This window comes from Trichoderma evansii (genome assembly GCF_050947405.1).
Source record: "Trichoderma evansii strain SZMC 28006 chromosome Unknown GGI43scaffold_14, whole genome shotgun sequence".
NCBI lineage: Eukaryota > Fungi > Ascomycota > Sordariomycetes > Hypocreales > Hypocreaceae > Trichoderma > Trichoderma evansii.
The window spans coordinates 172,193-197,120 of NW_028145192.1; the positions used below are offsets into that span (position 1 = coordinate 172,193).

The window sequence follows — 24,928 nt, forward strand, 5'->3', positions numbered from 1 at the left end:
ACCAACCCCCGATAATTACCTTGGTTAGGTATTATTGCCAATGATTCCATGAAAGCTCGTAGATACGTGTAAGACGTAGTATTTCCGAACGGAGATGAAAGAAAGCTGGGGATTACTAAAAGAAGCTGCAAAATGTTGAAGCCCCAAGGGATGATGAAATGTCTCCGAGCTCAGTATACTTGGATTGATGCAGGGACAAGTTGGTTTGTTTACTTGGTATGTTTACTTTTGTTTACTGATCTTGCTCGGTTTACTGATCTCCCACCGGGCTCAGCTATCGACGACGGCAGTTGAAGCTGCTGTCATTGCCTGTATAGATAGGACTAAGACTTGTGTCGCATCCCACTGCAGCCCGATATATGTTATTCTGAGCTGAAGATGGATAGCCATCAATAGAATTTCCATCTCGGCTTCGGTGGTAAAAGAATCACCCTGTATGGCGTCTAACATATTTGTTATCTACTAGGTACCTAGTACGTAGTATCTCTACTTATATCAGTCAATCATGTCATTCGCATGCATGTATTTCTCTCACTGCAGCCCGGGTTTTCCCTTTCTTCCTCTCTCCAATTTATTTGCGCATCATCAGCCACTCATGCATGGAACAAGAGGTTGCGTTGCATCTAGATAGATCCTCGCTGCATGATAACATGCTCAACGCTCTAGGCTGCGGTATCCCTTCTAAAATTGGGGTCGCTTGTACTGGTACATATCGCTGCCCATGGTGGGGTCTAGTCTGGCTCTGGGGCAAGGGGAAATTCTGGACTTATCCCCAACAGAACTAAATTTTTTGGCGAGTGTGTTGCAAAAAGTAAAGCTCCCTCCATGAGATCACAGTGTAGGGCCCGATGTACATGGGCTGTACATCGTTATCCTGGCTATTGGCATCCGGTTGTGATTTTTCATTAGCGCCGCCGCGACTTGGACGTTGAGCGGCATCTGGACCCTAAATCCCGGCTTCACCTCCCCCTCCTCTCGTCCGGCTCCCTCTTTTCCTCATAGTAGCCGCACTGCTCTTCTTCCTTCTTCTTCATTTATCTTCATCCTGCTTTGTTGGTGTGATTGTGCCTTGCTGCTCTCACGTCTCCAAGCTTGCCCGTCCTGTTCTTTTTGCCAACCATCTGTAAGACTTCGCTTCTTCAGGCAACCATTTTCTTCTTTCGTTTGGGCTGGGCTTTGCGCGCCTTTCAAAATAGAAAACGCTTCGAATTGGTCTCCAATTTCAGCAGAACAGGCAAAGACATAGGAGTGACATCTTGTCTTTGACTTAATAGTTCTTAATTGCATTAGGTAGGCCATCCGCTGAATCCACCATAAAGAGGAGGAGGGGAGAGAAAAAAAAAGAATCCCACTGACCAGAGTACCCCGCAGACTCAATCTTCATTATACCCTCCTCACACCGCCATCATGTACGGTACTGCGACTGGCCCTCAGACGGGCATCTCTACCCCTCGGTCTAGCGCTTCACTGCGACCTCTGACTCTGTCTCACGGCTCTCTCGAAACCTCCTTTCTCGTCCCGACCAACCTCCACTTCCACGCTTCTGAATTGAAAGATCGGTTTGTTGCCAACCTACCTCCAGCAACTGACGAGCTCGCTCAAGATGACGAGCCTTCATCCATACCCGAGCTGGTTGCCAGATATCTGGGCTTTATTGCCGCCGATGTAGAGGAGGGAGAGGATGATTCGCAGGGTTCCTATGAGGAGGTCCTCAAGCTCATTCTTAACGAGTTCGAGCGGGCTTTCCTGCAAGGCAATGAGGTCCACACTCTGGTAGCAACCTTGCCCGGAATCGAGTCGAAAAAGCTCGAGGTGATTCGATGCTACTACAATGCTCGAGCCGTCTCAAACCGCACCATCAAGCCTCACGAGTCTGCTCTTCTGAGAGCTGCTGATGACAGCTCAGCCAAGATCTACACCATCTTTGGCGGCCAGGGTAACATTGAGGAATACTTTGACGAGCTTCGCGAGATCTCCAAGACATACTCAAGCTTTGTTGGAGAGCTCATTGCGACTGCTGCTGAGCTTCTGCAGACTCTCTCCAGCCACCCCAGCGCGGAGAAGATGTTCCCCAAGGGACTGGACATCTTGTCGTGGCTTCACAGGCCAGAGGCCACTCCAGATGTCGACTATCTGATTACCGCACCCGTCAGTTTCCCTCTGATTGGACTGGTTCAGATGGCACACTACGAGGTTACTTGCAAGGTCTTGGGTATTCACCCTGGTCTCCTCAGAGAACGAATCAGTGGAACCACTGGTCACTCCCAAGGCATTGTCATGGCAGCTGCCACTGCCGCGGCCGACTCTTGGGATTCGTGGCGCGAAATCACCACCTCTATCCTGACTGTTCTGTTCTGGATTGGTACACGAAGCCAGCAGGCCTTCCCCACTACATCCATGACTCCGACCATGCTTCGAGAGTCTCAGGAGCATGGTGAAGGTCTTCCTACGCCAATGTTGAGCATCCGTGACCTGTCCCAAGAGGAAGTTCAGAAGCACATTGACGTCACAAACCAATACCTTCCTCCTCACCGTCACATCGGTGTTTCTCTCATCAACAGCCCTCGCAACCTCGTTGTCACTGGTCCTCCCACCTCGCTGTACGGTTTGAACTCTCAGCTCCGCAAGGTCAAGGCCCCGACCGGTCTGGATCAGACCCGAATCCCTCACACCGAGCGAAAGGTCCGATTCTCCAACAGATTCCTTCCCATTACTGCTCCTTTCCACAGCAAGTACCTGGAAGACGCCACTGTCCTTATTGATGAGGATCTCAAGAACATCAGCATTGACTCCAGTGCCCTGGGAATCCCAGTTTACGACACCAACACTGGCAAGGACCTCCGGGCTGAAGCCAGTGGCAACATCGTGCCGGCTTTGGTCCGACTCATCACCCGGGATCCTGTTAACTGGGAGTTGGCGACGGTCTTCCCCCAGGCTACCCACATCCTTGACTTTGGCCCGGGTGGTATCTCTGGCCTTGGAGCTCTGACGAGCCGAAACAAGGAGGGAACCGGTATCCGTGTCATCCTTGCTGGTACCATTGAGGGTACTATGGGCGAACTCGGATACAAGCCTGAACTTTTTGACAGAGATGAGGAGAACGCTGTCAAGTTTGCCGTTGATTGGGTCAAGGAACATGGCCCACGCTTGATTAAGACATCGAGCGGCAGAAAGTATGTGGACACCAAGATGAGCCGTCTTCTTGGCTTGCCTCCGATCATGGTCGCCGGTATGACCCCTGCAACTGTCCCATGGGACTTTGTTGCGGCTACCATGAACGCCGGTTACCACATTGAGCTTGCTGGCGGTGGCTACTTCAACGCCAAGAACATGACTGCGGCACTTGAGAAGATCGAAAAGGCCATTCCCGCTGGCCGTGGTATCACTGTTAACCTCATCTACGTCAACCCTCGCGCCATGGGCTGGCAGATCCCCATGCTTGGCCGACTCCGTGCAGATGGTGTGCCGATCGAAGGTTTGACCATTGGTGCTGGTGTGCCTTCCATTGAGGTCGCTCAAGAGTACATTGAGACTTTGGGATTGAAGCACATTGCCTTCAAGCCTGGTTCAGTTGAAGCTATTCAAGCAGTCATCAACATTGCCAAGGCCAACCCCACCTTCCCTGTCATTCTGCAGTGGACTGGTGGCCGTGGTGGTGGCCATCACTCTTTCGAAGATTTCCACCAGCCTGTTCTTCAGATGTATGGCCGCATCCGCAGACAGGAGAACATCATCCTGGTTGCAGGCAGTGGCTTCGGTGGTGCTGATGATACTTACCCATACATCACTGGTGACTGGGCTAAGAAGTACGGATACCCCCCCATGCCCTTTGACGGCTGCTTGTTTGGCAGCCGTATGATGGTGGCCAAGGAGGCACACACCAGCAAGAACGCCAAGCAGGCCATTATTGACGCTCCTGGTATCGAGGATGGACAGTGGGAAATGACCTACAAGGGCCCCGCCGGTGGTGTTATCACTGTGCGCTCCGAGATGGGCGAGCCAATTCACAAGCTGGCCACTCGCGGTGTCAAGTTCTGGGCTGAGATGGACCAGAAGATTTTCAACATCCCCAAGGAGAAGCGAGTTGCTGAGCTTAAGAAGAACCGAGACTACATCATCAAGAAGCTGAACGATGACTTCCAGAAGGTCTGGTTCGGCTGCAACAAGGATGGCAAGGCCGTTGACCTTGAGGACATGACCTACGCAGAGGTTGTCCGACGTCTGGTTGAACTGCTCTACGTCAAGCACCAGTCTCGATGGATCGACGCGTCCTTTGCTAGACTCACTGGTGATTTCATCCACCGAGTCGAGGAGCGATTCACCACCAAGGCAGGCCAGCCTTCTCTCCTCCAAAGCTATGCCGACCTTGACGAGCCTTTCAGCACTGTGGACCGAATCCTCGCCAGCTATCCCGAGGCTGAGCACCAGATCATCAATGCACAGGATGTTCAATATTTCTTGATCCTGTGCTTGCGCCCTGGCCAGAAGCCTGTCACTTTCATTCCTGCTCTCGATGAGAACTTCGAGTTCTACTTCAAGAAGGATTCTCTGTGGCAGTCGGAAGACCTTGACGCTGTCATTGGCCAGGATGTCGGCCGAACCTGTATTCTTCAGGGCCCTACTGCCGCCAAGTTCTCTACTGTGATTGATGAGCCTATCCAGGATATCCTCGACAACATCCACAATGCTCACATTGCATCGCTGACCAAGGATCTCTACAACGACGATGAAGCTTCAATCCCTGGTACCGAATACTTTGGTGGTAAGCTTGTCGACGCCGAGATCCCTCTCGACGTCGAGGGCCTCACCGTCAGCTATGATACTCACAAGAACACGTACCGTCTCGCCTCATCTCCCGCCAGCGCTATGCCTTCTCTCGACTCCTGGCTGTCGCTGCTTGCGGGACCTAACCGCAACTGGAGACACGCTCTTCTCATGTCGGATGTTGTCGTTCAAGGCCAGAAGTTCCAGACAAACCCCATCCGCCGCATCTTTGCTCCTGTCCACGGCCTTTACGTCGAGATCCAGTACCCTAACGACCCTTCCAAGACTACTATTGTCGTCAAGGAGCAGCCGAGACACAACCAGTATGTGGATGTGATTGAGGTCAAGTTGAATGGTGAGAAGGAGATTGTCGTCAACATGATTAAAGAAACAACTGCCCTGGGAACTCCAGTTGCCATGCCTTTGAAATTCCACTACCGCCCCGATGCTGGGTATGCTCCCATCCATGAGGTCATGGAGGGTCGCAATGACCGCATTAAGGAGTTTTACTGGAAGGCATGGTTCGGCGAGGATCCTCTGGATCTCGATGCCATGGTCACGAGCAAGTTCGACGGAGGTAGCACCACCATCACTGCTGAAGCCATCAACGACTTTGTTCATGCCGTCGGCAACACTGGCGAGGCTTTCGTCGACCGACCTGGCAAGATCATGTATGCGCCCATGGACTTTGCGATTGTGCTTGGATGGAAGGCCATTACCAAGCCCATCTTCCCTCGTACCATTGACGGTGACTTGCTGAAGCTGGTGCACCTTTCCAACGGCTTCCGCATGATTCCTGGCGCTGAGCCTCTCAAGAAGGGCGATGAGGTCTCGACCACGGCCCAGATCAATGCCGTCATCAACCAGGACTCTGGTAAGATGGTTGAGGTTTGTGGTACTATCAGCCGAGATGGCAAGCCCGTGATGGAAGTTACCTCTCAGTTCCTGTATCGCGGTACCTACTCGGACTTCGAGAACACCTTCCAGCGCAAGGACGAGACACCAGTTCAGGTGCACCTGGCTACCACCAAGGACGTGGCTGTGCTGCGATCCAAGCAGTGGTTCACTCTCGACGAGATGCCTAATGAGATTGACCTGCTTGGCCAGACCCTGACATTCCGCCTGCAAAGCCTTGTGCGATTCAAGAACAACAGCGTCTTCAGCAGTGTGGAGACTCGTGGTCAGGTCCTGCTGGAACTGCCAACCAAGGAGGTCATCCAGGTCGCTAGTGTCGATTACGAGGCTGGCGAGTCACACGGCAACCCCGTCATTGACTACCTTGAGCGTAACGGCACCCCGCTGGACCAGCCCGTCAACTTTGAGAATGCTATTCCCCTGAGCGGCAGGACTCCTCTGCAGCTCCGAGCACCTGCTTCCAACGAGACTTATGCCCGTGTGTCTGGCGATTACAACCCCATTCATGTGTCGCGCGTCTTCTCGGAGTATGCTAACCTTCCCGGCACTATCACTCACGGCATGTACAGCAGCGCTGCCGTTCGAAGCTTGATCGAGACATGGGCTGCTGAGAACAACATCGGCCGTGTCCGCAGCTTCCACGCTTCGCTGGTTGGCATGGTTCTTCCCAACGACTCCATCCAAGTCAAGCTGCAGCATGTGGGTATGGTTACTGGCCGCAAGATCATCAAGCTTGAGGCCAGCAATGCCGAGACGGAGGAGAAGGTTCTTCTGGGTGAGGCCGAAGTTGAGCAGCCTGTGACTGCCTACGTCTTTACTGGACAAGGTTCACAGGAGCAAGGCATGGGTATGGATCTCTATGGCAGCAGCCCTGTGGCCAAGGAGGTTTGGGACCGTGCTGACAAGTACCTGCTCGACAACTATGGTAAGTTGAGATGTGAAAATCTACCGAGAAAGATTGTTTTGCTAATATATTAATTACAGGCTTCTCCATTACCAACATTGTCAAGAACAACCCCAAGGAGCTCACTGTGCACTTCGGTGGCCCCAGGGGTAAGGCCATCCGTCAAAACTACATGGCCATGACTTTCGAGACCGTGGCTGCCGATGGCACCGTCAAGTCTGAGAGAATCTTCAAGGACATTGACGAGAAGACAACTTCCTACACCTACAGATCACCAACTGGTCTGCTGTCAGCGACCCAATTTACTCAGCCCGCCCTGACCCTGATGGAAAAGGCCAGCTTCGAGGATATGAAGTCGAAGGGACTCGTCCCCCGAGACAGCACCTTTGCTGGTCACTCTCTGGGAGAATACTCTGCCCTGGCTGCCCTGGCAGAGGTCATGCCCATTGAGAGTCTGGTGTCTGTCGTCTTCTACCGTGGTCTGACGATGCAGGTGGCTGTCGAGCGTGACGCCAGCGGTCGATCCAACTACTCCATGTGCGCCGTCAACCCCAGCCGCATCTCAAAGACATTCAACGAAGAGGCCCTTCAGTTTGTCGTTGACAAGATTGCGGAAGAGACTGGCTGGCTGCTGGAGATTGTCAACTACAACATTGCCAACATGCAGTACGTCTGCGCTGGTGACTTGCGCGCTCTGGACACGCTCGGAGGCGTGACCAACTTCCTCAAGATGCAGAAGATTGACATTGAGGAGATGCGCGAGAACATTGAGGAGGCCAAGGGCGCTCTGCAGAAGATTATCCGCGGATGTGCTGAGGCAACTCTCAAGAAGCCTCTGCCGCTGGAGCTGGAGCGTGGCTTTGCCACCATCCCTCTCCGAGGCATTGATGTGCCCTTCCACTCCACCTTCTTGCGATCTGGTGTCAAGCCTTTCCGATCCTTCCTGCTTAAGAAGATCCACAAGACCACCATTGATCCGTCCAAGCTGGTGGGCAAGTACATCCCCAACGTGACTGCCAAGCCTTTTGCGCTCACCAAGGAGTACTTTGAGGACGTGTACAAGCTGACAAACTCTCCCAAGATTGGAGCCATCTTGGCCAACTGGGAGAAGTACGCCCAGGATGAGGAGACGACTGGCAGCGAGAGTGGCGCCAGTGCCGACCACGAGGGTGCTGGTCTGGCTGCGTAAAGAATGAAGAGAAGATGAAAACAGGTGTAACTGACTAGAGGTGATGCACAAACATTTTGATAGGCGAGATGAGAGCCAATGAACGAGGCGTATTATGGGAAAGGGGCATTACTATATTATCTTGGTGGACGACACGGGACAGGATGAAGGCCAATAGAAGCCTGTGAACCATTTAATTGTTTGATGAATTTTTTATGAAAATAGATGTGTAATGCTATAATTTCGATTTTATACAGTTTGCCTTTTTGTGTAATCTCTGTGACTGTTGTGATTGTCTACGTGTGTAATAGTGTGAATTTTGCTCCCCTCATCGTCTATATTTTTTTCCCCTCCTTAGAGTAGAATAACGAGCTGTTCAGTACTCCAAAACATACCAATAATCTCACCAATCTCAATAATACTTTAATGACGATATATTAGCTGACGGGCTGATTGATAACAGAATAGGGTGCTAAAGATGCCGTGTATGTGCACCACGACGTGTGCCACAACCCGTGCCACAACCTGAAGCCCCCGTCAGCCCGCTGACTAAGAGCCCGGGACAAAAGAGCGGTGCAAACCGTTGCCTCATCGGTCAGCGGCGACCGCCGAGCTTAGCCGCTTTTTGACAATCTGGTCCCTTGCATTAATCCTCTGTTATCTGTGGGCGAGTTTGCCGTTACCCCAAAGTCGGGAACATGGGGGTTACCCAAGAAATACTGGGGCTTCAGGGCGGGCTTGTCAGCTCTATTTAAGAGCCCAGCAGGAGCAGCTTCTCACGAACTTTGTTTGTTTTTGCTGATGGGTTTTGAGCGATTGATTGAACTAATCGGTGAGACTGGATTTGCTTCTCTGCTTGAATGTCAGTACTGTGCACGATTCAATCAAAGCATGCGTCTGTTGTGTGGGCATTGCTGACGTTCTGGAGTAGATTGACAAACTGATATATTCTATATATACACGAGTATATATCAAGTGATAAGGAGAGAATCAGAAGCTTGGAATAGGGGAACAGCATAGGATAGGAGTTAACGCACCGGAAGAGCGCCATGTCACCACAGAGAAAGCTGCTGCTGCTGGGCACGTTTGTGCACTCCAAGACGCAGCAGCACCTCGAGTTCCTCCACAATGCAGGAGTAGCGGTGGATGAGCAGGGCAAGATTGCCGCCATTGAGCGGGACGTGGCGGGTGTGAGCGAGACCAAAGCACGGCTTCTCAAGGAACTTGGCTGGAATGAGGCAGAGGTGGATGTGACGGCGGCTACCGAGGGCCAGTTTTTCTTTCCTGGGTTTGTGGGTGAGTTTACACATAACCTATGATGATGAAACGAAAAGACATGCTCAAAGCTAACCATCATGCCACAGATACGCACATTCACGCGCCTCAGTACGCCAACGCAGGCATCTTTGGCAAATCAAGTCTCTTGGACTGGCTCGAGAAGTATACTTTCCCCCTCGAGTCCAGCCTCAAGGACCTCTCAAAGGCCCGCCGCGTGTACACCAGATGTGTCCGCCGCACGCTCTCCCACGGCACAACCACAGCGACCTACTACGCCACCATTGACGTTGCGGCAACGAATCTCCTGGCCGACCTCTGCCTGTCCATGGGTCAGCGTGCCTTTGTGGGCAGGGCGTGCATGGATAACCCGGATATCAATCCAGACTACTACCGGGATGCCTCTGCCGCTGAGACTTTGAAGGCAACGCAGCAGACCATTGACCACATGCGCAGCATTGATCCTGGATTCGACATCATCTCGCCCATCCTGACTCCTCGCTTCGCCCCTTCATGTACTCGCGAAGCCATGACTGGACTGGCACAGCTTCATCGCGAGACAAACTTCCCCATACAAACTCACATCTCAGAGAACCTCGGCGAAATCCAACTAGTAAAACAAATGTTCCCAGAGTCAGATTCATACGCAGGCGTCTACGACAAATACGGCCTCCTCACATCAAAGACAGTCCTAGCACACGCGGTGCACATCTCTGAGGAAGAAGCAAAGCTGATTGCCCACAGGGGATCAAAAATATCCCATTGCCCATGTAGCAACACGTCCCTGACCAGCGGGCCGGCACGAGTGCGCTGGATGTGGGATAAGGGAATCGACGTCGGCCTGGGCACAGACATGAGCGGAGGATACAGTCCCTCAATCCTAGAGGCGGCGAGACAGGCTGCGATGGTGAGCCGACACGTGGCTATGGGCGTTCATGTCCCTGAAGGCGGCGGTGCTGCTGCCATTGAGAAGGAGAATGAAAGGGAGAGGGTCAAACTGACGGTTGAAGAGGTGCTGTACCTTGCTACAAGGGGAGGAGCACGATGCGTAGGATTGGAAGATAAGATTGGAGGATTCGAAATAGGCATGGAATGGGACGCGCAGCTGGTATCTTTGAATCAAGTGAGTGACGATGGAGGCTTGGAAGATCACGATGACCATGATGGATTCGTGGATGTGTTTGGGTGGGAGAGTTGGGGAGATAGACTGGCCAAATGGCTGTACAACGGAGACGACCGAAACACGAAGAGAGTCTGGGTCAAGGGCAGGTTAGTTCATAAACGAAAGTGAGGAACGGGCCTATTATATAGAGTAGAACAACTGCCATCACGATGGAAACATTAATGACAAGGACGGGCAAAACGGATAGATATATAGAATGGAGAAGGAGAGGGATTTCACTAGAACAATGCTATATTCCATTTCATAGTACTATCTATTTTGGTAGAGTTGAGTTAGCTGTGCCAAAGGTAAGAAACAAGAAGTAAAGAATGGAGTGCAAAAAAAAAAAAAACTATCAATTTGTTCCAATGATCAAAACACCTTTTCTCCCAAATCCCCGATACATATTTTTTTTTTAATGCTTACTTAGAAACGAAGAGAAAAAGAAAAGAAAAAAAAAAAAAGAGAAGAAAACTTGGCCCACAGAATAGATCCTTTGCTCTCCTCTCTTTCAGAATCATGGAGCCAAATGCGTAGTAACGAACAAACAACAAATTTCCTGCGTTCTCCTTTATCCCCCAAAAAGAAAATAGAAAAAAAAGTCCCAAATCAATTTTCAAATAAAGCCGCCCGCCTCAAAACATAAGTGTCGATGTCGATGTCGATGTCAATTCGATTTTTTTCAAACGCCTCTTTCCAGTTTCTTTTCATTTCCCATCAAGATCTGCTTGCTCACTCTCCATCATATTCATCATCATCTCCTCTCATCTTCTTCAAAGTCGGTCGCTGAGTGGACTGCGACAGCTGGGATTCCTCATCTTTCTTCACTTCAGCCCGCCTCCTATTGCGATCCGCTCTCTTCTTGGCATCTTCTCTCTTTTTCGCATCTGCAACCTCTAAATCGATAGTCTTAACCCGACCATTAATCTCCTTGACGAGCCGGTCTTTCACTCCTGCCGGCACATTGTTCCAGTCTGCTGTGTTGCCACCCAGCGCAAGCACCTTCATCCTAAACCAGGCACACTCGGCCGTCTTCTCGTTGAGCAGTATTCGCGTGTTATTCAGAGCTTCGAGGCGTGCCTGACGCGACTTCTTGGCTGCCTGATTATTCCGCTGACGGTCGATCTTCTGATGCTCCGCCGCAATCTTATTGTTGCGTGACTCAATCTCGAGGCGCTCATGGTCACTGATTCCTTCGGGAAACTTGAGAAAATCCGGTATAAACGGCTTTGGGGGTAGATCTTTGACTTTAGACGGCGGTAAGACTGGTGGATTGTGCTCTTGGAAGTCTATTTCGTACCGTAGACTGTCTTTACGGCGGATGTGTTCGGCAGAGGCAAGACCATGAGGGAGTGTCAGCAGCATCTCGTCAAGAGAGCAGCTTCCCATGCGGAGTGCCGGGCTAGATGTCCGAGATCGGCTTGGATGTGCTCGGCTTAATCCTTGAGGGGGATATAATACTGCCGCTGGCTGCTGAGCAGGCATTTGCGGCAGATGAAGATACGGCACCTTGGGGGCAAACCCAGTTGCTGTTGGCACAGAAGTCCCTGGCTGAGAAAAAGGAGAAGTAGCCTCAACGTTAGCACAGCTCACATCGACAGAAACAGAGGTGGAAGCAGCTGTTCGACGCCGTTTAGCCTGCCCTTCTACCGGCGAAGTAGGCAGACGCAAGGAGCGTTTACCAACAGACGACATCTGAAGCCTTTTCTCCTCTACTCTTCTGCAATGGAAGTGCGTGCTGAAGATTTGGAGCAAAAAACGTAATTGAAAGGGCTATAGAATAATAAGAAGCAAGGCCGCGCCCATGGAAGTGTCCAGTAAGAGTCTCGTGGCAAAGAGCACCTATCAATAGAAAGACAAACGACAAACACGTTAGCAAAGTTCAAAAACGCCAAAGTCGAAAAAAAAAATGAGCGAAGGATAAATAAAGGCCACAAAAAAGAGGGAAGAGGGAAGAGAGGAAAAGGGTAAGAAGGAGTAAAAAAAAAAGTATGCGAATTTAAGCTTGACAATAAAAATTCTTGCCCAGGTTGGCTCCCTGTTTGTCCTTTGCTCCCCTTCTGTTGTTCTGTCTACTAAGGCGAAGGTGGAAAACAAACAATGCAACGAGAAAGAGAGAGAGAAGAAGGCCACTTTTGTTTGAATCCCGTAGTGGAAAGGAAGAGCATTGCTTTTGTTGTATATAAATGGCCCAAGCACAAGAACGTAAAAGTAGAGCAAATGACCAAACATATAGGGGGTTACAATGGCACAAAGTGTGTCCCCATGATGCGTACTGAGGGCAAAAAGGGATAAAGATTGCACAAGCAGCACCAAATTATTTGGGCGTTTAGGAGGAAATAAAAAGAAGGAAAGAAGAGAGGCAGAAGTGTTTGATGTTTCGAGAAAAGAGATAGCAAGCAACAAACCTCTTGTCCACTTTTCTTTGGTTCCCACTTCACGCTTCACTTTGTCTTCACCTCACATATGTCCGATTCCCTTCTTATTGTGTTAGTTTCAGCTCTTACTTCTTTTCACTTCCTGTATAAGTTACAAAAATGGAGAAGTCGAACGATCGAGGAAAAAAAAATTAGTAAAACCAGCAAAACGCAAACCAAGTACAGTAGAAGAAAAACTCCCAGCTGGGAGAAAGGGGGACAATCTAGTAGCCTTCCACGACTTTTGTGAATCAATGTAGGTTTTCTTTCTCTCTTCAGCGACCTCTACCTAAAAAAACCTTCTCTCTCCCTTTTTTTTCCTCCCCTCGGTTCATAAACGGCCCGTCATACCAAACTGATATATACTCTGCTCTCCTTTCTTTTCTCACACGCCCTTTTCATTATATTTCTTACTCTAAAGTAGAAACAGCAAATGTACATTTTCTCTATCTTATTCACTCTGTGAATCAATGCTCCTCTCTTTGACCGCTTCACCTGCGTGGCGGGAAGCATTAAGAGATTGGATAGGTCATTGTGTTTGACTATAAGCATCTAGGCTGTGTATGCTTGCGTAAAATCCTGCTCTCTATTGCTCGAATGAAGCGAGCAATCATGCAAGCAGAGATGGGATGAACAGCAGGTCGGTGAGCCACCGACCAGCAGTGACCATTGATTGCTACCATTGTGATTTTCTACCAATCAGCAAACTTAATCTAGCATCTTCACCCTCATTCTTCCACGCCTATAGTATAATAGTCACTCTTATAGGATATCCTACTCTTTGCTTGCCTAGATATACAGCAATTTGCATTCGTATACTCAGATAAATAACTGAATACTACAATCAAGAAACCTTTCAAGCCCAAACCATGACACAGATCACACGTCATTCTAGACAAATTGCCAGCCTTATACATAATCACAGGGATATCTTTTCCATCATAACCATAATGCCGCTCATAAACTTTCCAACCTGATCCGACGCCTTACTTCACTTAGAAAGTCCACCTTATCCATGCCGTGAAAAATATCCAAGGAATTCAAGCCTCGTTCAACACCATAAAAAACCAATAAACCTAAACAAGAAACTGAGATAAAATAGAAACGATCTCGGTCGTTGTTGTGATGCTGCAATGTTGCAACGGGTGGCCACCGTTTGGCCACCGCCTTTTTTTGTTTTGTTTTGTTCCCCCTTTTTTGTACCTTCGATACCGTTTAATAGCCCTTCAAAGGGCTAGGCCAGTTCCGTTACCTGTCCATCGGTATAACCCGAGAAGCTCGCGCCGTCGTTGCTGCTGCTCGGCCAGATCTTCCGGCACGCGACCTCGAATCAGAGCAAGCGCGCTTCGCATGACTTTGCTAAAGTTTCGCTAATTTATCTGTTAGTCTTCGATTCACAGAAAGAAATGGATGTGTTGAAACGTTGTTAACGTACCTGATACTCCGTGCTGAGCGTCACAACGCAAGCTTCATGTGCTCGTACAATTGTCTCACATGCCTTAATGACGCTTGGAGAGGCTTCAGCTTGCAACTTGTCGGCGATCAAGAGGAGAAGGAAAGACCCTTGCAAGAGGTAGACTCCGTAGAAGAATGGCATAAACTCCAAGCCGGGGTCGAACTCAAGAATTTGGTTGATGGCTTCTGCCGCTGATACTGCGTGGCTAGTTGCCGTCACAAATCCCTCCGACGAAATCCACAGGTCATCGTCATCAAGAAGGTTGATTGGGTCCCATTTATCCGCGAGGAGGATATGCAGAACATGCATGACGTGGGTACTGTAGGCCACCACGATGCTTGCCTGAATCTCGCTCTCCGTCATGCGGCTGGATGCGTTTGTTCGCACCGAGAGCGGTGACTGCATATCTGTTGCAGACCCGTTGTCGTGAATCTCGTGCTGCTCTTTATCCTTTGATGACATTGGCAGATGCTTTCCCTCGAACCTCTTTAGACTTTCTTCATACATGTCCAGGTGGCGAGAAATCTCAGCGACTTGCTCGTCCCAATCACGCGCAGAGCGAAATCCAACTCCAAAGCGTGGGTGGCTCTTAGCATGATGAACATCAACAATCTCGCCCAAGATCGTCATCAAGGACAAGAAATAGCCATAGATGCTACGGCCACGGCACTCGTAGTGGGCTCCGCGAGCAGCACGAGGGCTATCGCCAAACTCATCCGTCATAGAGCTATCAATGTTGCCGCCATCATGGCATCGGAATTGACCCGCTTGCCACTTGATGTCGTCCATTGGATGGAAGAGGTCACTGCACTCGCTGTCGAGTAGGAATAGGGGGCGATTGTAGCAGAGCGCCAAGTGCCTGTCGACGATATAGACTAGCCACCAGGCTCGTCGACGCTCCTCGCGCTCCTCTTCCGTGACAAAGCGGGGGTTATTTCTATTCAAGTCGTGCTCATCCATGTCTTCGTTGGCTTCGCTGTCCTCTTGGTTGGCAGGTGGATTACCGACTGGCAGCTCGCGGCCAAGCTTGAGCTCTCTGGCAAGAGACCATGCTGCACCCCACCACCGGAGACTGGCGCCTTTGTACTCGCTAGCCGAAATAACGGTTGCGAGATGCACATAAGTGATAACGTCGTCGAGGCTTCCGATAGCTCCAAAAGCACCTGTTTCGCCAGCTAAAGAATCCAGATTCATTGAACCCGGCATGGCAACACCAAGACCACCTAGAGCAGCCGGGCCAACCACGGGGCTCGTCTTGGGAGATGGGCTGTTTGTGCCTGTGTGGATCAAAGGCTGGAGAAGTCCAACGGTCAGCTCCAGCAGTTTCTTGCAGACCTTGCTTCTCGCAGAGGGCAGGCTTGTCAAAAAAGACGCCTCGCTGGTCTGCGCTGCTACCCAGAGCATGCTCGCAAGCAGCGCTGGTTGGCATCTCCTTGGGTTTGTAGGGTGCAGGAAAGCGCGCTTTCGGAAAACGAATCCCAGAACGTAAGGAGACATTGGGTGCATTTGTGCTGATGATGAAGAGGAGAAGTACATGTCAATCAAATCGCACGCCAATGAAAGTGGGAGGATATTTCCCAGGTGAGGCAGAAGAGGCTCAAGGACAGGGTATCGCAGATCGCTTTGCTTGAACATGGGCTGCGCAAGCTGGAGCTGAAACTGGCCAGAAGGGGAAGCCAAAGAAACACCCCATGAAGGTGAGCTCCCATTAGCCAGAGGATATTCGTGAATGTGGCCGGCGCTGAGACGGAAGTTTCCATCGTTGCTATAGGTTGCTGGACTCTGGGCTTGTGTGGCATAATTAATGCCAGAGTATCCGGGCATGGTAGTCGGCGGAGCGCCATACGGTTGGGCGACCATTACATGGCCATTGATACCAGGGCTGTCATAGCTGGGGTGTACTTCGCCATACGCACCTAGCCCCATTGCCGACGGCGTTTCTAATTGAGTTCTACCCAAGGCAGGGTCAACTCCAACGTGACCGTGATGCTCTTCGAGGCCTTCCATTGCCCCCATTGCAGGGTGCTGCGACAACCCGTTGTCGCTGAAGGAGCTGACAGAACCTTCGATGTGGCCATGAGGTTGATCGTGGGCAGTCTGTGGTAATTCAGTGCTGCCACGCGAAGACTCACTCTGCTGACGGGACAGCTTGCGATGATGCTGCTCATCTTGGCTATCCTGAGCTTGGCCGGGATGCTGTGATCCCGATGCAGCCGCAGCCGCAGCCTGTTGAGCAGCAATGTCCTTGCGTGATGCCTTGCCTCGCTTCTTCCGCTCTCGGATATACTCGCAGCTAAGGCCAAATTCTGGCAAACAGTCAGCATATATCCCTAACTAGAGAGGCCGCTGCCTTGGGGTATGGAAGGGGAATCCCGCACCTATGCAGTGAGCACAAGGGTGCAAGCCGTCGCATTTAGTACGCAACTGGTTGCATTGATCACAAGCTCGACTGATTCTCCTTCTAATTGGACCAGCAGTCCCCGTCGAGTTCTTTCTCCCTGCAACGAGTGAGCCTTGCCGCTGCTGCTTTGGCTGAGGGGGATTGGACCTCAGCATACGCGAATTTGAAAGCTCAGTATGTTGCGAGAGATGTTGAATAGGATAAGGGTGGTTGCTGTTAAACGTGTTGACGTTTATCGTGTGGAGATGAGCTTGAGACGCATGATAGTTTGCGTCAAAGGATGCCGAGGAGATGTCGGGATAGGCAGAATAACGACGGAGCGGATTCGACAACATGATGGCGTCTTGTTATTTGATGAGGTAAACGTATGTAAGGCTTATCAAGCTATTGTTGGAGCGAGTCAGGGAGAGGAAGCGCCCAGAAATGGGCAGTAAACAGGATGAGGGGGTTGGCCGAGTTGCGCGCAGTACGACACCGTCAAAAGCAGGACCGAGATATTCAATCCGAAATGCTTTTGAGACGATGGCTGCTTGAAACGTGAGCTGCGGCTGCTGTTGCAGCTTTATCCTTACGATGAGGACGCGTTGAAGGAGTTTGTAGCCGCCAAATAGAGCAGATTGCAGCAATCAAAACTTGCACCAGTCTCTGCCGCTGCAACGAAGTAGGCTTTCAAAGGAGAGTGTTAGAATGAAGTAGATGCTGCTTTCTTAGGTTGGCATCCTTCACAAATGAGATATTCCGGCAGCAATCAGTCTCTTGACGAAGCTATGACTCGCCAAAAGAAAAAAAAAGCAAAAGAAAAGAGAAGAGAACAACTCTCACTTGGTAATTGCGAGGTATAAAGAGGGGAAAGGGGGAAGAGGCAGTTAAAAAAAAATCCTATCGTGAGCACATTCACAAGCTGCACGCCTGCCACCAGGTAATCGCAAAAAATCACCAGCAATCACACAAACAAAAACGATGCAGCGTGAGAAGTGGTAGTTATGACAGAGACTGGGGGGGTGTTAGTTAAAAAAATACGACAAGAGAGCTCCATCATCAAACTAATATATGGGGACGCTTCTCAATTTTTATTGCTGCTCGCTCCATGCACCGGAGGGCCTCCATAAGACAAGCCTTGTGAGGGCCCCGGAGGAGACCTCACCAGGGTGGGCAGGCATGGCAAGCCGTCGATGGTGTGGAGAGGCGGAGTGATGGTGGCCAAGTGATGGTCATGGATGGATGGAGAATGGGATGGCGATGGAGCTGCTTGTGGAGGTGGACTTGTAAGTGGAGACGCTGGGGTGCGTGATGCATTTTCAATTGGTGCGCCTCCTTAGGGCGATTTGCTATTGTATAGCTAAGGGAATTTCGGAGATACTAGTAGTATCATCACATCGCTGCTGCTACCAGCAGGTGTTTCCGCCTCAGCAGTTCGAGCTCCTCTTCTCCATGGTTCCCGGGCACGCCACATTAACGATCGAGTAGGGGGTGTGAGGCAGCAGTATTGGCAGCAGTGGCAGCAGTGACAGCAGCAGAGAGCGTTATCGCGACGAGGTAGCCGTTTTTGCAGAGACACGGCTGTGGCTGACCGTAGAATAGATTGGAGCGACAGGGAAAGGCCTGGGAGCGGCAATCAATCCATGCAGAGAAAGCTACCAATCCACGTTTGTTTCGCAGCACGACCAACGTTGAGATGAAGAACGGAACATTTTCTCCCCAGTTTCTGCAGTCGGCGAATCGACACATACCGTTTCATGGCGAGAGAGCCGCGTCCCTCCGTCGTATTTTCCGATGCTAATTCGTCGGGCAACTGGCAGGGTGCCTGTCAGAGTCCTCCCAGGTACATGCATTAGCTGGCTCTTCCACACGCCGCCACGCGTATCGAAGACTTATTGCCGGTTGTAAGGGCCGGTTTCAGTAGCGAACGATTATGCGGGGTTAGCTAGTCGCTGGTCATGTACAAGTCGAGTATACGGCAGGCCTTTGGCGGCATCTCGGCGGCCATTTACTGCTAGGCCGCCTGGACCTGACGCTGGTGCCAGACCAAGACCAGCCTCTTTGTGGGCAGTGGCTGCTGCTCCAACCGTCCATCAGCCGCGCCCTCGGACCTGAGCTCAGCAAGATGGGCAAGTCGGAGGCCTTTCCCAATGAGTCAAGCCACTCTAGACACTTCTGGAAATAGTGCAGGGGGGCCATGCGGCGAGTATGGGGTCAATCCAAGTGGCGCCACGGTTTGGGCTTGCTGCCCCAACCAGATGAACGAAGAACAGGGCGTGCAGGGAAATGACAATCGGACCAGGGGAGAAAAGAGAGGGAGTCGGTGCTCGGGAATGGTCTCCGTTGGGCTAAGCGAGGAAAAAAAAAATTTGGCATCCCCTCATCTGACTGCACGTCTGATCGCACTGCTGCAGCGTAGTGGCGATGAAGTAGAGGGCTAAAGCGACATCCATACAAGAGAGAAAAGAGAGAGAGAAAAGAGACGCGATGGTGCTGAGTTGGAAGAAGAGGTCAGAAAAACAAAATTGGCAAATGCCCGGGTCAGCCAACAGAGCGAATACGAAGCAAGCAAGTCGGCACGCAAGTCAGACTCAACCCTGAAGCCGCGCAGGTGCGGTGCGGTGCAGTGCGGTGCGCGGAGAAAGAGCATCTTGGAGCAGGAACGCACACGGGAAGTGCCAGCGGTGGTCGCTCCTGTCGCTGCGGTTAGACCAAAATGGCCAACCATATCTCACGGCAGACAGCTTTAATTCGCCTTGCTAGCCTGTGATTGGGCTCGCCTTAGTGCCTGACCGCCGCCGCTTGAGCAGAGAAAAATCTTTTGGCTTGGCAAGTGAGAAAGCGCGATGCCCTGGCGCTTTCATCTTTATTGCTGGCCCACTTGCCCTTCTGCGGCACCGTTTGATTGTTGTTGTTGCTCCATGTACCGGAGTGTACCGGAGTGTGCCAACATGGCGTCGCAACAGGATATAGTAGCACTCGATCAGGGTGTTTGCAGCCTGCTAGCTCCGGCTATTAGAGCAGTACATCGCCTGCCCGCTAATGCTGCACCCGCACCCAGGTTGCAATTTAACAAGCAGAAAAGCTGGGGATATCAGAACGGATTATTTCCAGACTCTCAAATCGCCGAAAGATGCCATCGCCACTGCCGGCGAGTCACAAGATGGTGATGTAGTATACATGACGAATCGCAAATATACAAGCATACACAAAACAAACCCCCCCCCCTTCCCCTAACCCTCCGAGCCGCCCGCCAATCCCCACACTCTTTGCCTCCTTTATAGTGCTGCGTATGCTACTCCAGGTCTATTTCACTGTTCTGTTTCCCCGTCCGCCTTGGCCTAATGCTTGTATTCCCTGTATTACTCCAGGCTCATATTGTCCGTGTAACCATCTCAGCGGGAATTAATACTTTCGTCGCTCTCGCCTCCGTTTTTGGGGTCGTAGAAGACAGAATCAGGACAAGTGCTTTTGGCACCGTCAGGTGCTGCCGCAATAAACTTGCCGTCTTGCAGAGAACCTTTGACGTTGAAGTGATACCAGACTTGGTTCAGAGTCTTGCCCTCGCAGCCCAGGGTCACATCGGCGCCATGTTGCTGAGTGAGGGCGGACTGGATGTCGTCTAGTGAATAGGACTTGGAACCATCAGGAGTAATACCAGCATCGGCAAGCCACTGGTAGGTAGGCAGCGTCTTGAACAGTGAAACCGTCCTGGAGAAGAAATCAACGGCTTCTTGGGTGGGGACATAGTCTTCATAGCAACTGGGATCCAGGGTAGTAATACAGGTGCCATGCTTGCCCCATTCGTGCTCCCAGAAAGACTCATCATCGCCTTGAAAGTCTTTCCAGTATGTCTGCATAAAGTCAAGAGTGCTGCTAGCATTCATGGCAGTCAAAATATCGGTGATATTGGTGTACGCTCGACTATCGTCGCATGTCTGGGGGAACGACCCATCACAGTTGTCTGGCCAGAGTCCGTGAACGGTCCAGGAATCTAGAAGCATCGATAAGTCATCATCCCCCATTTGGAAAGTCATAATAAGTCGCATCCTGCTAGGCTACAGGAAGTCGCTTACCGGATGGGCCAGTTGGGGGATCGGTATCCCAGAATTGAGTCTGGAGCAGCTGACCAGACGGAATGAAGCAGCAGGTATCTTGAACGGCGGTAGTGTTGTGGCAAGAGAGTGGAGAATCGCTAGGACACGTCTTGGAAGCTGCAGCGGCAACAGAGACGAATGCAGCTAAGGCAGAAACGGCGTTATATGAGTACATCTTGAAGCATAGATCTTGAGGAATAGCTGCAGTTTGCGCGGTGCTTGGTTCTCCTCTTGTTTCCTGATTCTCTCTTCCTTCCTGTCTATTTACAATCCCTTCTCTTTAACGAGCAGATTGTCTCAGACAAGCAGTGATGGTCAACCCTACCTATTTAACATCAGAAACTCAAAAGATCAACAGATAGATAACAAAGGCTCCTGGGGCTATCTTTGGATAGCGCTTGTGACGAATGTGGTAGGTGAATCGACTTTTATCGACTATTGGCTGAAGATCGGAACTTCTGCCGGGGTATGTTTTGCTGATTCACATGATAAATCTCCTGGGAAGTCTATGAAACGATTCATCTCAACTTGACAATGACGAATAATTGTCTTCTGTTGTTTCCTGTGCCCTTAGCCAAGCTGATTTTGGCTGTGATACACTACGCACAGACTTCTCGGTGGACAAAGTTCCTTCACCTAGCGCCCGGAAGAAGCTCCCATTTCAGAAGGTTAAAGGGCGGCATCTAAGGAGATCTGCGGATCGACAGCGCTTTGGTCGACAAAATGTCCCTTGGGCTCCGAGTAGATATCAAAAGCCTCACTGCCTCGCTGCTTCATTCGCTGGCTGCGACTGAGGCTTTTAGTGCATAGTGATAGGGGGGTTTCAGCTATCTGACTGCTTTAAGCTCAACGCATTAGCATTGGTAGATGGTGAAATTGAGTATGTTTCACTGTGGGCATAACGGGCAGCGAGAGCTGAGGCTCCATAACCTAGAGTCATGTGGGCAAGGGCCTCTCGGAGTGAACCGCAGTGTATGTGTGTCTGATGGGCTGGCGATTTTTCGAAAGTCGAACCATTTTCACTTGGAATCCGGCATCAATGGCGTGGTATGAACATGATCACTAATTCAAACGCTTTTGAGCATTGGAATTGGCGTGGTGATGGACCACAGGCGAGAGAAGTGATAACGTAGGCAGAGAGGGGACATTGTGCTCGATATAAGGCTGTACTTCGTAGATCTGCTAATGTGCACAAGGGCAGATGGCTGCCCAGTTGGGGGTCCCGAGTGGTGACGAGTTTCGGTGCTTGGGGTAGTACAGCAAGGTCACGTGCGTCGCATTGATATTTTGACAGACTTCAGCCCATCAAGAACGAAAAGCATCTCTTCTTCACCTCGTATTGGACCTTGGGCAACATGCAGCAGCGCTACCATTATGTAATCCAGATGCTTACATACACACTACTACAGAGTATGAGAACCAAAACAAGGGTTCCGTTTATAACGGACTCGCATCTACACTACCAAATTAGCATCGTCCACCCGCCCACTCACTAACAGATGGCTTTATGCCACAAAGAGCTAGACCAAACGGCATAATGACAAAAGGCACAAGAAAGCGGCGGCAGATGGGCTAAGCTGGAACTGGAGCTCGTAATAACTCCTACAAACACTCCACCCACTCTCCAACTCCACGGCGGCTGTACACCATCATACCTCGGAATCTGGCTCAAGCATCCCACAGACATGGGCAGATGAGACACGGCCTCACGCTTGCATTGCAACTCCGGCGAGAGAAAGCTTCGGATGATGCTAGCAGACGGAGACTTGTACGCATGAAGTAGGTAGGTCTGAGTATTTGCGCTTGAACAGGCGAGCTCCCAAACGCAGTAAGAGGTGCAACATTCAAAAGCGCTAACTAGGCTATTCAACTAGTTTAGCATTGATGGCTTCAATCTCCCTTGCCTAATAGTCCGATGAGGCATACCGATCACCTTGCCTTGGGAGAATTCGGCATTGGCTGCAGGACAAAGGCAAGCACTTGGACACGGGCTTGGTACAATTGATATATCTCACCAGGGACAAAGTACCTTGTACAATCCGGCAGATATAAAGTTCTAGAGTTAAGGCATTGAGATTTACGTCTATCCATTACGATTATTCTAGACTTTAAAGAAGTCTCTCGGCACCTCGTCGTACTAACATAAGCGCGATCAAGTTTTCCCCTTGAATCCGCGCGAATACCGGTCGATAACCGCTACCGCATCAATGACACTACGCAAATGAGCACGGGGAGTTAAGATTGGCGGAGAGGGTGATGTCAACGCGGGCCTTATTGGTGGACCAAGCCCGATATGCGCATGCTACTAGTAGGTACGCTTACCACCCTCGCTCCGAGCCGTACTCCATGTGTGATTACACTTAGACTTTGAGGCCTGGCTTCTTGTACTTTGTACCGAAAGGCATCCCGCAATGGTAAATCTGCTTGGGGCGAAATAGGCCGGCCATCGGCCACACCTCCTACAGCAATAGCGCCGAAGCCCAAGTAGAGGCAGTGGCCCTGGCAAGGGTCCTGTTTTCAAGCTCCAAGAGCGTTGTGCCCTGCATGTGGCCCCAACGGTACTCGGGCCGAACCCCGGAGTTTTGCAGCCACTGACAGAGGCGCCAGCGCTCACGAGAGGCGTAACTGCAACCCATAGACCAGCTATTGATCCGTTGCCTAATGAATTGAGCCTGGAGTCGAGCGGTTCCAATTATGAACCTTGCGACGACGGCCGAGCACTCTATATTGGCATCCCATCACTTTGCGCACGATGCAACGCTGCTCAGCAACCTTGTCAAGGCCAAGATCTGGGGGATTCCATCATCTGTCAAGCTGTCACTCCGGAGTATATCGCTTCTCCAGGTTTTCCCCATTTCCCCATTTCCCCGTTTCCCCGCCAAATACTCAAAACCCGGTTCATGTCCTCCCAAGCCTTGTCGTTGCAGCTGAAAGCGAGCGGGAGAACATCGTCCCATGTTGGAAAAGCTGGTGACGCGTGAAATAAAAACGCCGACGTACGACTGTGACTACCACGATCTATCATGACAATTTGCCGTTCAGCCCATTGACAAGAGCCGCTTCTTGGCCTGCGACGCCACCGCGGGGGAAAAGCTTGATCGACCGTCCGGGTTCCCCAAGGCAGCTCGAGCGGACATGGTCCGACTGTTGACATGGACATGAATTGCAACTCAAAGGAATGCCCGTTCGCTCGTAAGAGGGGAGATCGGTCGACGGCGGACCAATTCTTCAAGGTTGATGTGTTCTAGACTTGCTCGGCAATGGCAAAAGGTTAAAATCACAGGAATCAAAAAACTCCGGATGACAAACGAGGGGGAAAAGGCAACCCTTATCCTCCTCAACTTGAAATCAGGAGATGCCATTATTAAACTTGTTTTCCGACATTGTACTCCGTAGAGCTTGTGCACCTTCTGCCCCTTCTGCCAGAGACAAACCTCCAATTCCCTCCGAAGCTGAATCTACAAAGTACTTGGAATTGGACCACGCCATATCGTGAGCAGGTCTATTGGTTCTTTCTCCTCCTTTTCAGCTGCTGAGCTGATCAATTGGATATGAAAGGTACGTGTATGATGGTCTGTCTGTTCATCAAAAGGAAAAAAGCAAATCTCCTCTCGCACTGCCCCCATCCCCTCGTCCGTCGCCGCCAATGCCGGCCCTATCCGCATGACACAGGAAATCTTGCCACGAAATAGATGAAAGAATGCTGATCATGTACTCTCTCCAATAGTTTGTTCAACCTTTCCTGCCTGCTGCCTTGCCCCCTAGCAAAGGAGCGGAAGGCCCGCGTGGCGCGAACGCAGACAGACATCCTACAAGTTACACTAGCAATTGAGAGATTGGCTTTAGGGATTGGCGAAAAAAAAAAGAGAGACAGACAGAGAGGTGATAAACCTGAATCTCAATCGGCCGCTCCTGTCTACCCCGTACTTTTTTGCTTGTGCTTGCATGCTGGGGCAGGCAAAAGCAGGTCAAGTGCTCATGACTTGCGCTTCTGAGGGGCCAATGTCATTGACAAGATGTCCTGCGGCCGACTGGGGCGCATGTTCGTTCCCCTGTCTAGCGAGCAGCGTCTTATCGTTACTTGATCCAGCAAGGGGGACCCATAATCTCACGTCTGGGGAGTCTCATCAAGACCAATGTCTGCTGCAGCTCACTCAAGTGCGGTATGCTTTGGCACTTTTTAGCTCCAAGATTGCTTTCTGCTTCTACTCTGGTGGACCCTCATCCCGCACTTCGGCCGCCGGTCAGAATATGAGATGTTATGAGAATATCCGTTTCTCCTTCATCTATCCGCACGGGACTTCGCTTGGCCTAAGACTCACTTACAGGCACACTAGTGCCGCGCCCAGGGCATCCCAGCTCCGCTTTCTCGCAAGGCATGGCAATACTA

At 50.9% G+C, this 24,928-nt stretch overlaps 6 protein-coding genes across 6 annotated transcripts; 2 read left to right on the plus strand and 4 right to left on the minus strand.

Annotated features, from left to right (window-relative positions):
* Positions 1-163: 163 nt before the first annotated feature.
* On the minus strand, positions 164-481 carry GGI43DRAFT_408527 (uncharacterized protein). The gene is made up of 2 exons (XM_083206369.1): positions 275-481; positions 164-216 (listed from the first exon to the last, which is right to left on the minus strand). The coding sequence occupies exons 1-2, from the start codon at positions 448-450 to the stop codon at positions 210-212; spliced, it is 183 nt and encodes a 60-aa protein (XP_083059116.1). The 5' UTR covers positions 451-481; the 3' UTR covers positions 164-209.
* A 926-nt stretch (positions 482-1,407) lies between these two features.
* On the plus strand, positions 1,408-7,772 carry GGI43DRAFT_423715 (acyl transferase domain-containing protein; the record flags this gene model as incomplete). The annotated part of the gene is made up of 2 exons (XM_083208279.1): positions 1,408-6,604; positions 6,664-7,772. 2 exons carry the CDS (start codon positions 1,408-1,410, stop codon positions 7,770-7,772), a joined length of 6,306 nt encoding a protein of 2,101 aa, XP_083059117.1.
* A 599-nt stretch (positions 7,773-8,371) lies between these two features.
* On the plus strand, positions 8,372-10,534 carry GGI43DRAFT_408529 (guanine deaminase). Its single transcript, XM_083206370.1, has 3 exons — positions 8,372-8,613; positions 8,683-9,047; positions 9,116-10,534. The coding sequence occupies exons 2-3, from the start codon at positions 8,801-8,803 to the stop codon at positions 10,315-10,317; spliced, it is 1,449 nt and encodes a 482-aa protein (XP_083059118.1). The 5' UTR covers positions 8,372-8,613; positions 8,683-8,800; the 3' UTR covers positions 10,318-10,534.
* A 354-nt stretch (positions 10,535-10,888) lies between these two features.
* Positions 10,889-11,947, minus strand: GGI43DRAFT_428423 (uncharacterized protein). Its single transcript, XM_083208961.1, has one exon. The coding sequence runs from the start codon at positions 11,881-11,883 to the stop codon at positions 10,921-10,923; it is 963 nt and encodes a 320-aa protein (XP_083059119.1). The 5' UTR covers positions 11,884-11,947; the 3' UTR covers positions 10,889-10,920.
* Positions 11,948-13,626: 1,679 nt separating this feature from the next.
* GGI43DRAFT_428425 (transcription factor domain-containing protein) lies at positions 13,627-16,797 on the minus strand (the record flags this gene model as incomplete). The annotated part of the gene is made up of 3 exons (XM_083208962.1): positions 13,627-13,975; positions 14,041-16,337; positions 16,440-16,797. The coding sequence occupies 3 exons, from the start codon at positions 16,795-16,797 to the stop codon at positions 13,832-13,834; spliced, it is 2,799 nt and encodes a 932-aa protein (XP_083059120.1). The 3' UTR covers positions 13,627-13,831.
* A 2,870-nt stretch (positions 16,798-19,667) lies between these two features.
* GGI43DRAFT_86786 (T2 family ribonuclease) lies at positions 19,668-21,143 on the minus strand. Its single transcript, XM_083210426.1, has 2 exons — positions 20,518-21,143; positions 19,668-20,435 (listed from the first exon to the last, which is right to left on the minus strand). Exons 1-2 carry the CDS (start codon positions 20,711-20,713, stop codon positions 19,837-19,839), a joined length of 795 nt encoding a protein of 264 aa, XP_083059121.1. The 5' UTR covers positions 20,714-21,143; the 3' UTR covers positions 19,668-19,836.
* Between the last annotated feature and the right edge of the window lie 3,785 nt (positions 21,144-24,928).

Excerpts from the sequence above, each read along its gene's own strand:
- GGI43DRAFT_408527 (XM_083206369.1), bottom strand. The coding sequence starts at position 450 with ATGTTAGACGCCATACAGGGTGATTCTTTTACCACCGAAGCCGAGATG.
- GGI43DRAFT_408529 (XM_083206370.1), top strand. The coding sequence starts at position 8,801 with ATGTCACCACAGAGAAAGCTGCTGCTGCTGGGCACGTTTGTGCACTCC. Across the intron at positions 9,048-9,115 it reads TTTCTTTCCTGGGTTTGTGG|ATACGCACATTCACGCGCCT; the intron begins GTGAGTTTACAC and ends ATCATGCCACAG.
- GGI43DRAFT_428423 (XM_083208961.1), bottom strand. The coding sequence starts at position 11,883 with ATGTCGTCTGTTGGTAAACGCTCCTTGCGTCTGCCTACTTCGCCGGTA.
- GGI43DRAFT_86786 (XM_083210426.1), bottom strand. The coding sequence starts at position 20,713 with ATGTACTCATATAACGCCGTTTCTGCCTTAGCTGCATTCGTCTCTGTT. Across the intron at positions 20,436-20,517 it reads TCCCCCAACTGGCCCATCCG|ATTCCTGGACCGTTCACGGA; the intron begins GTAAGCGACTTC and ends CGATGCTTCTAG.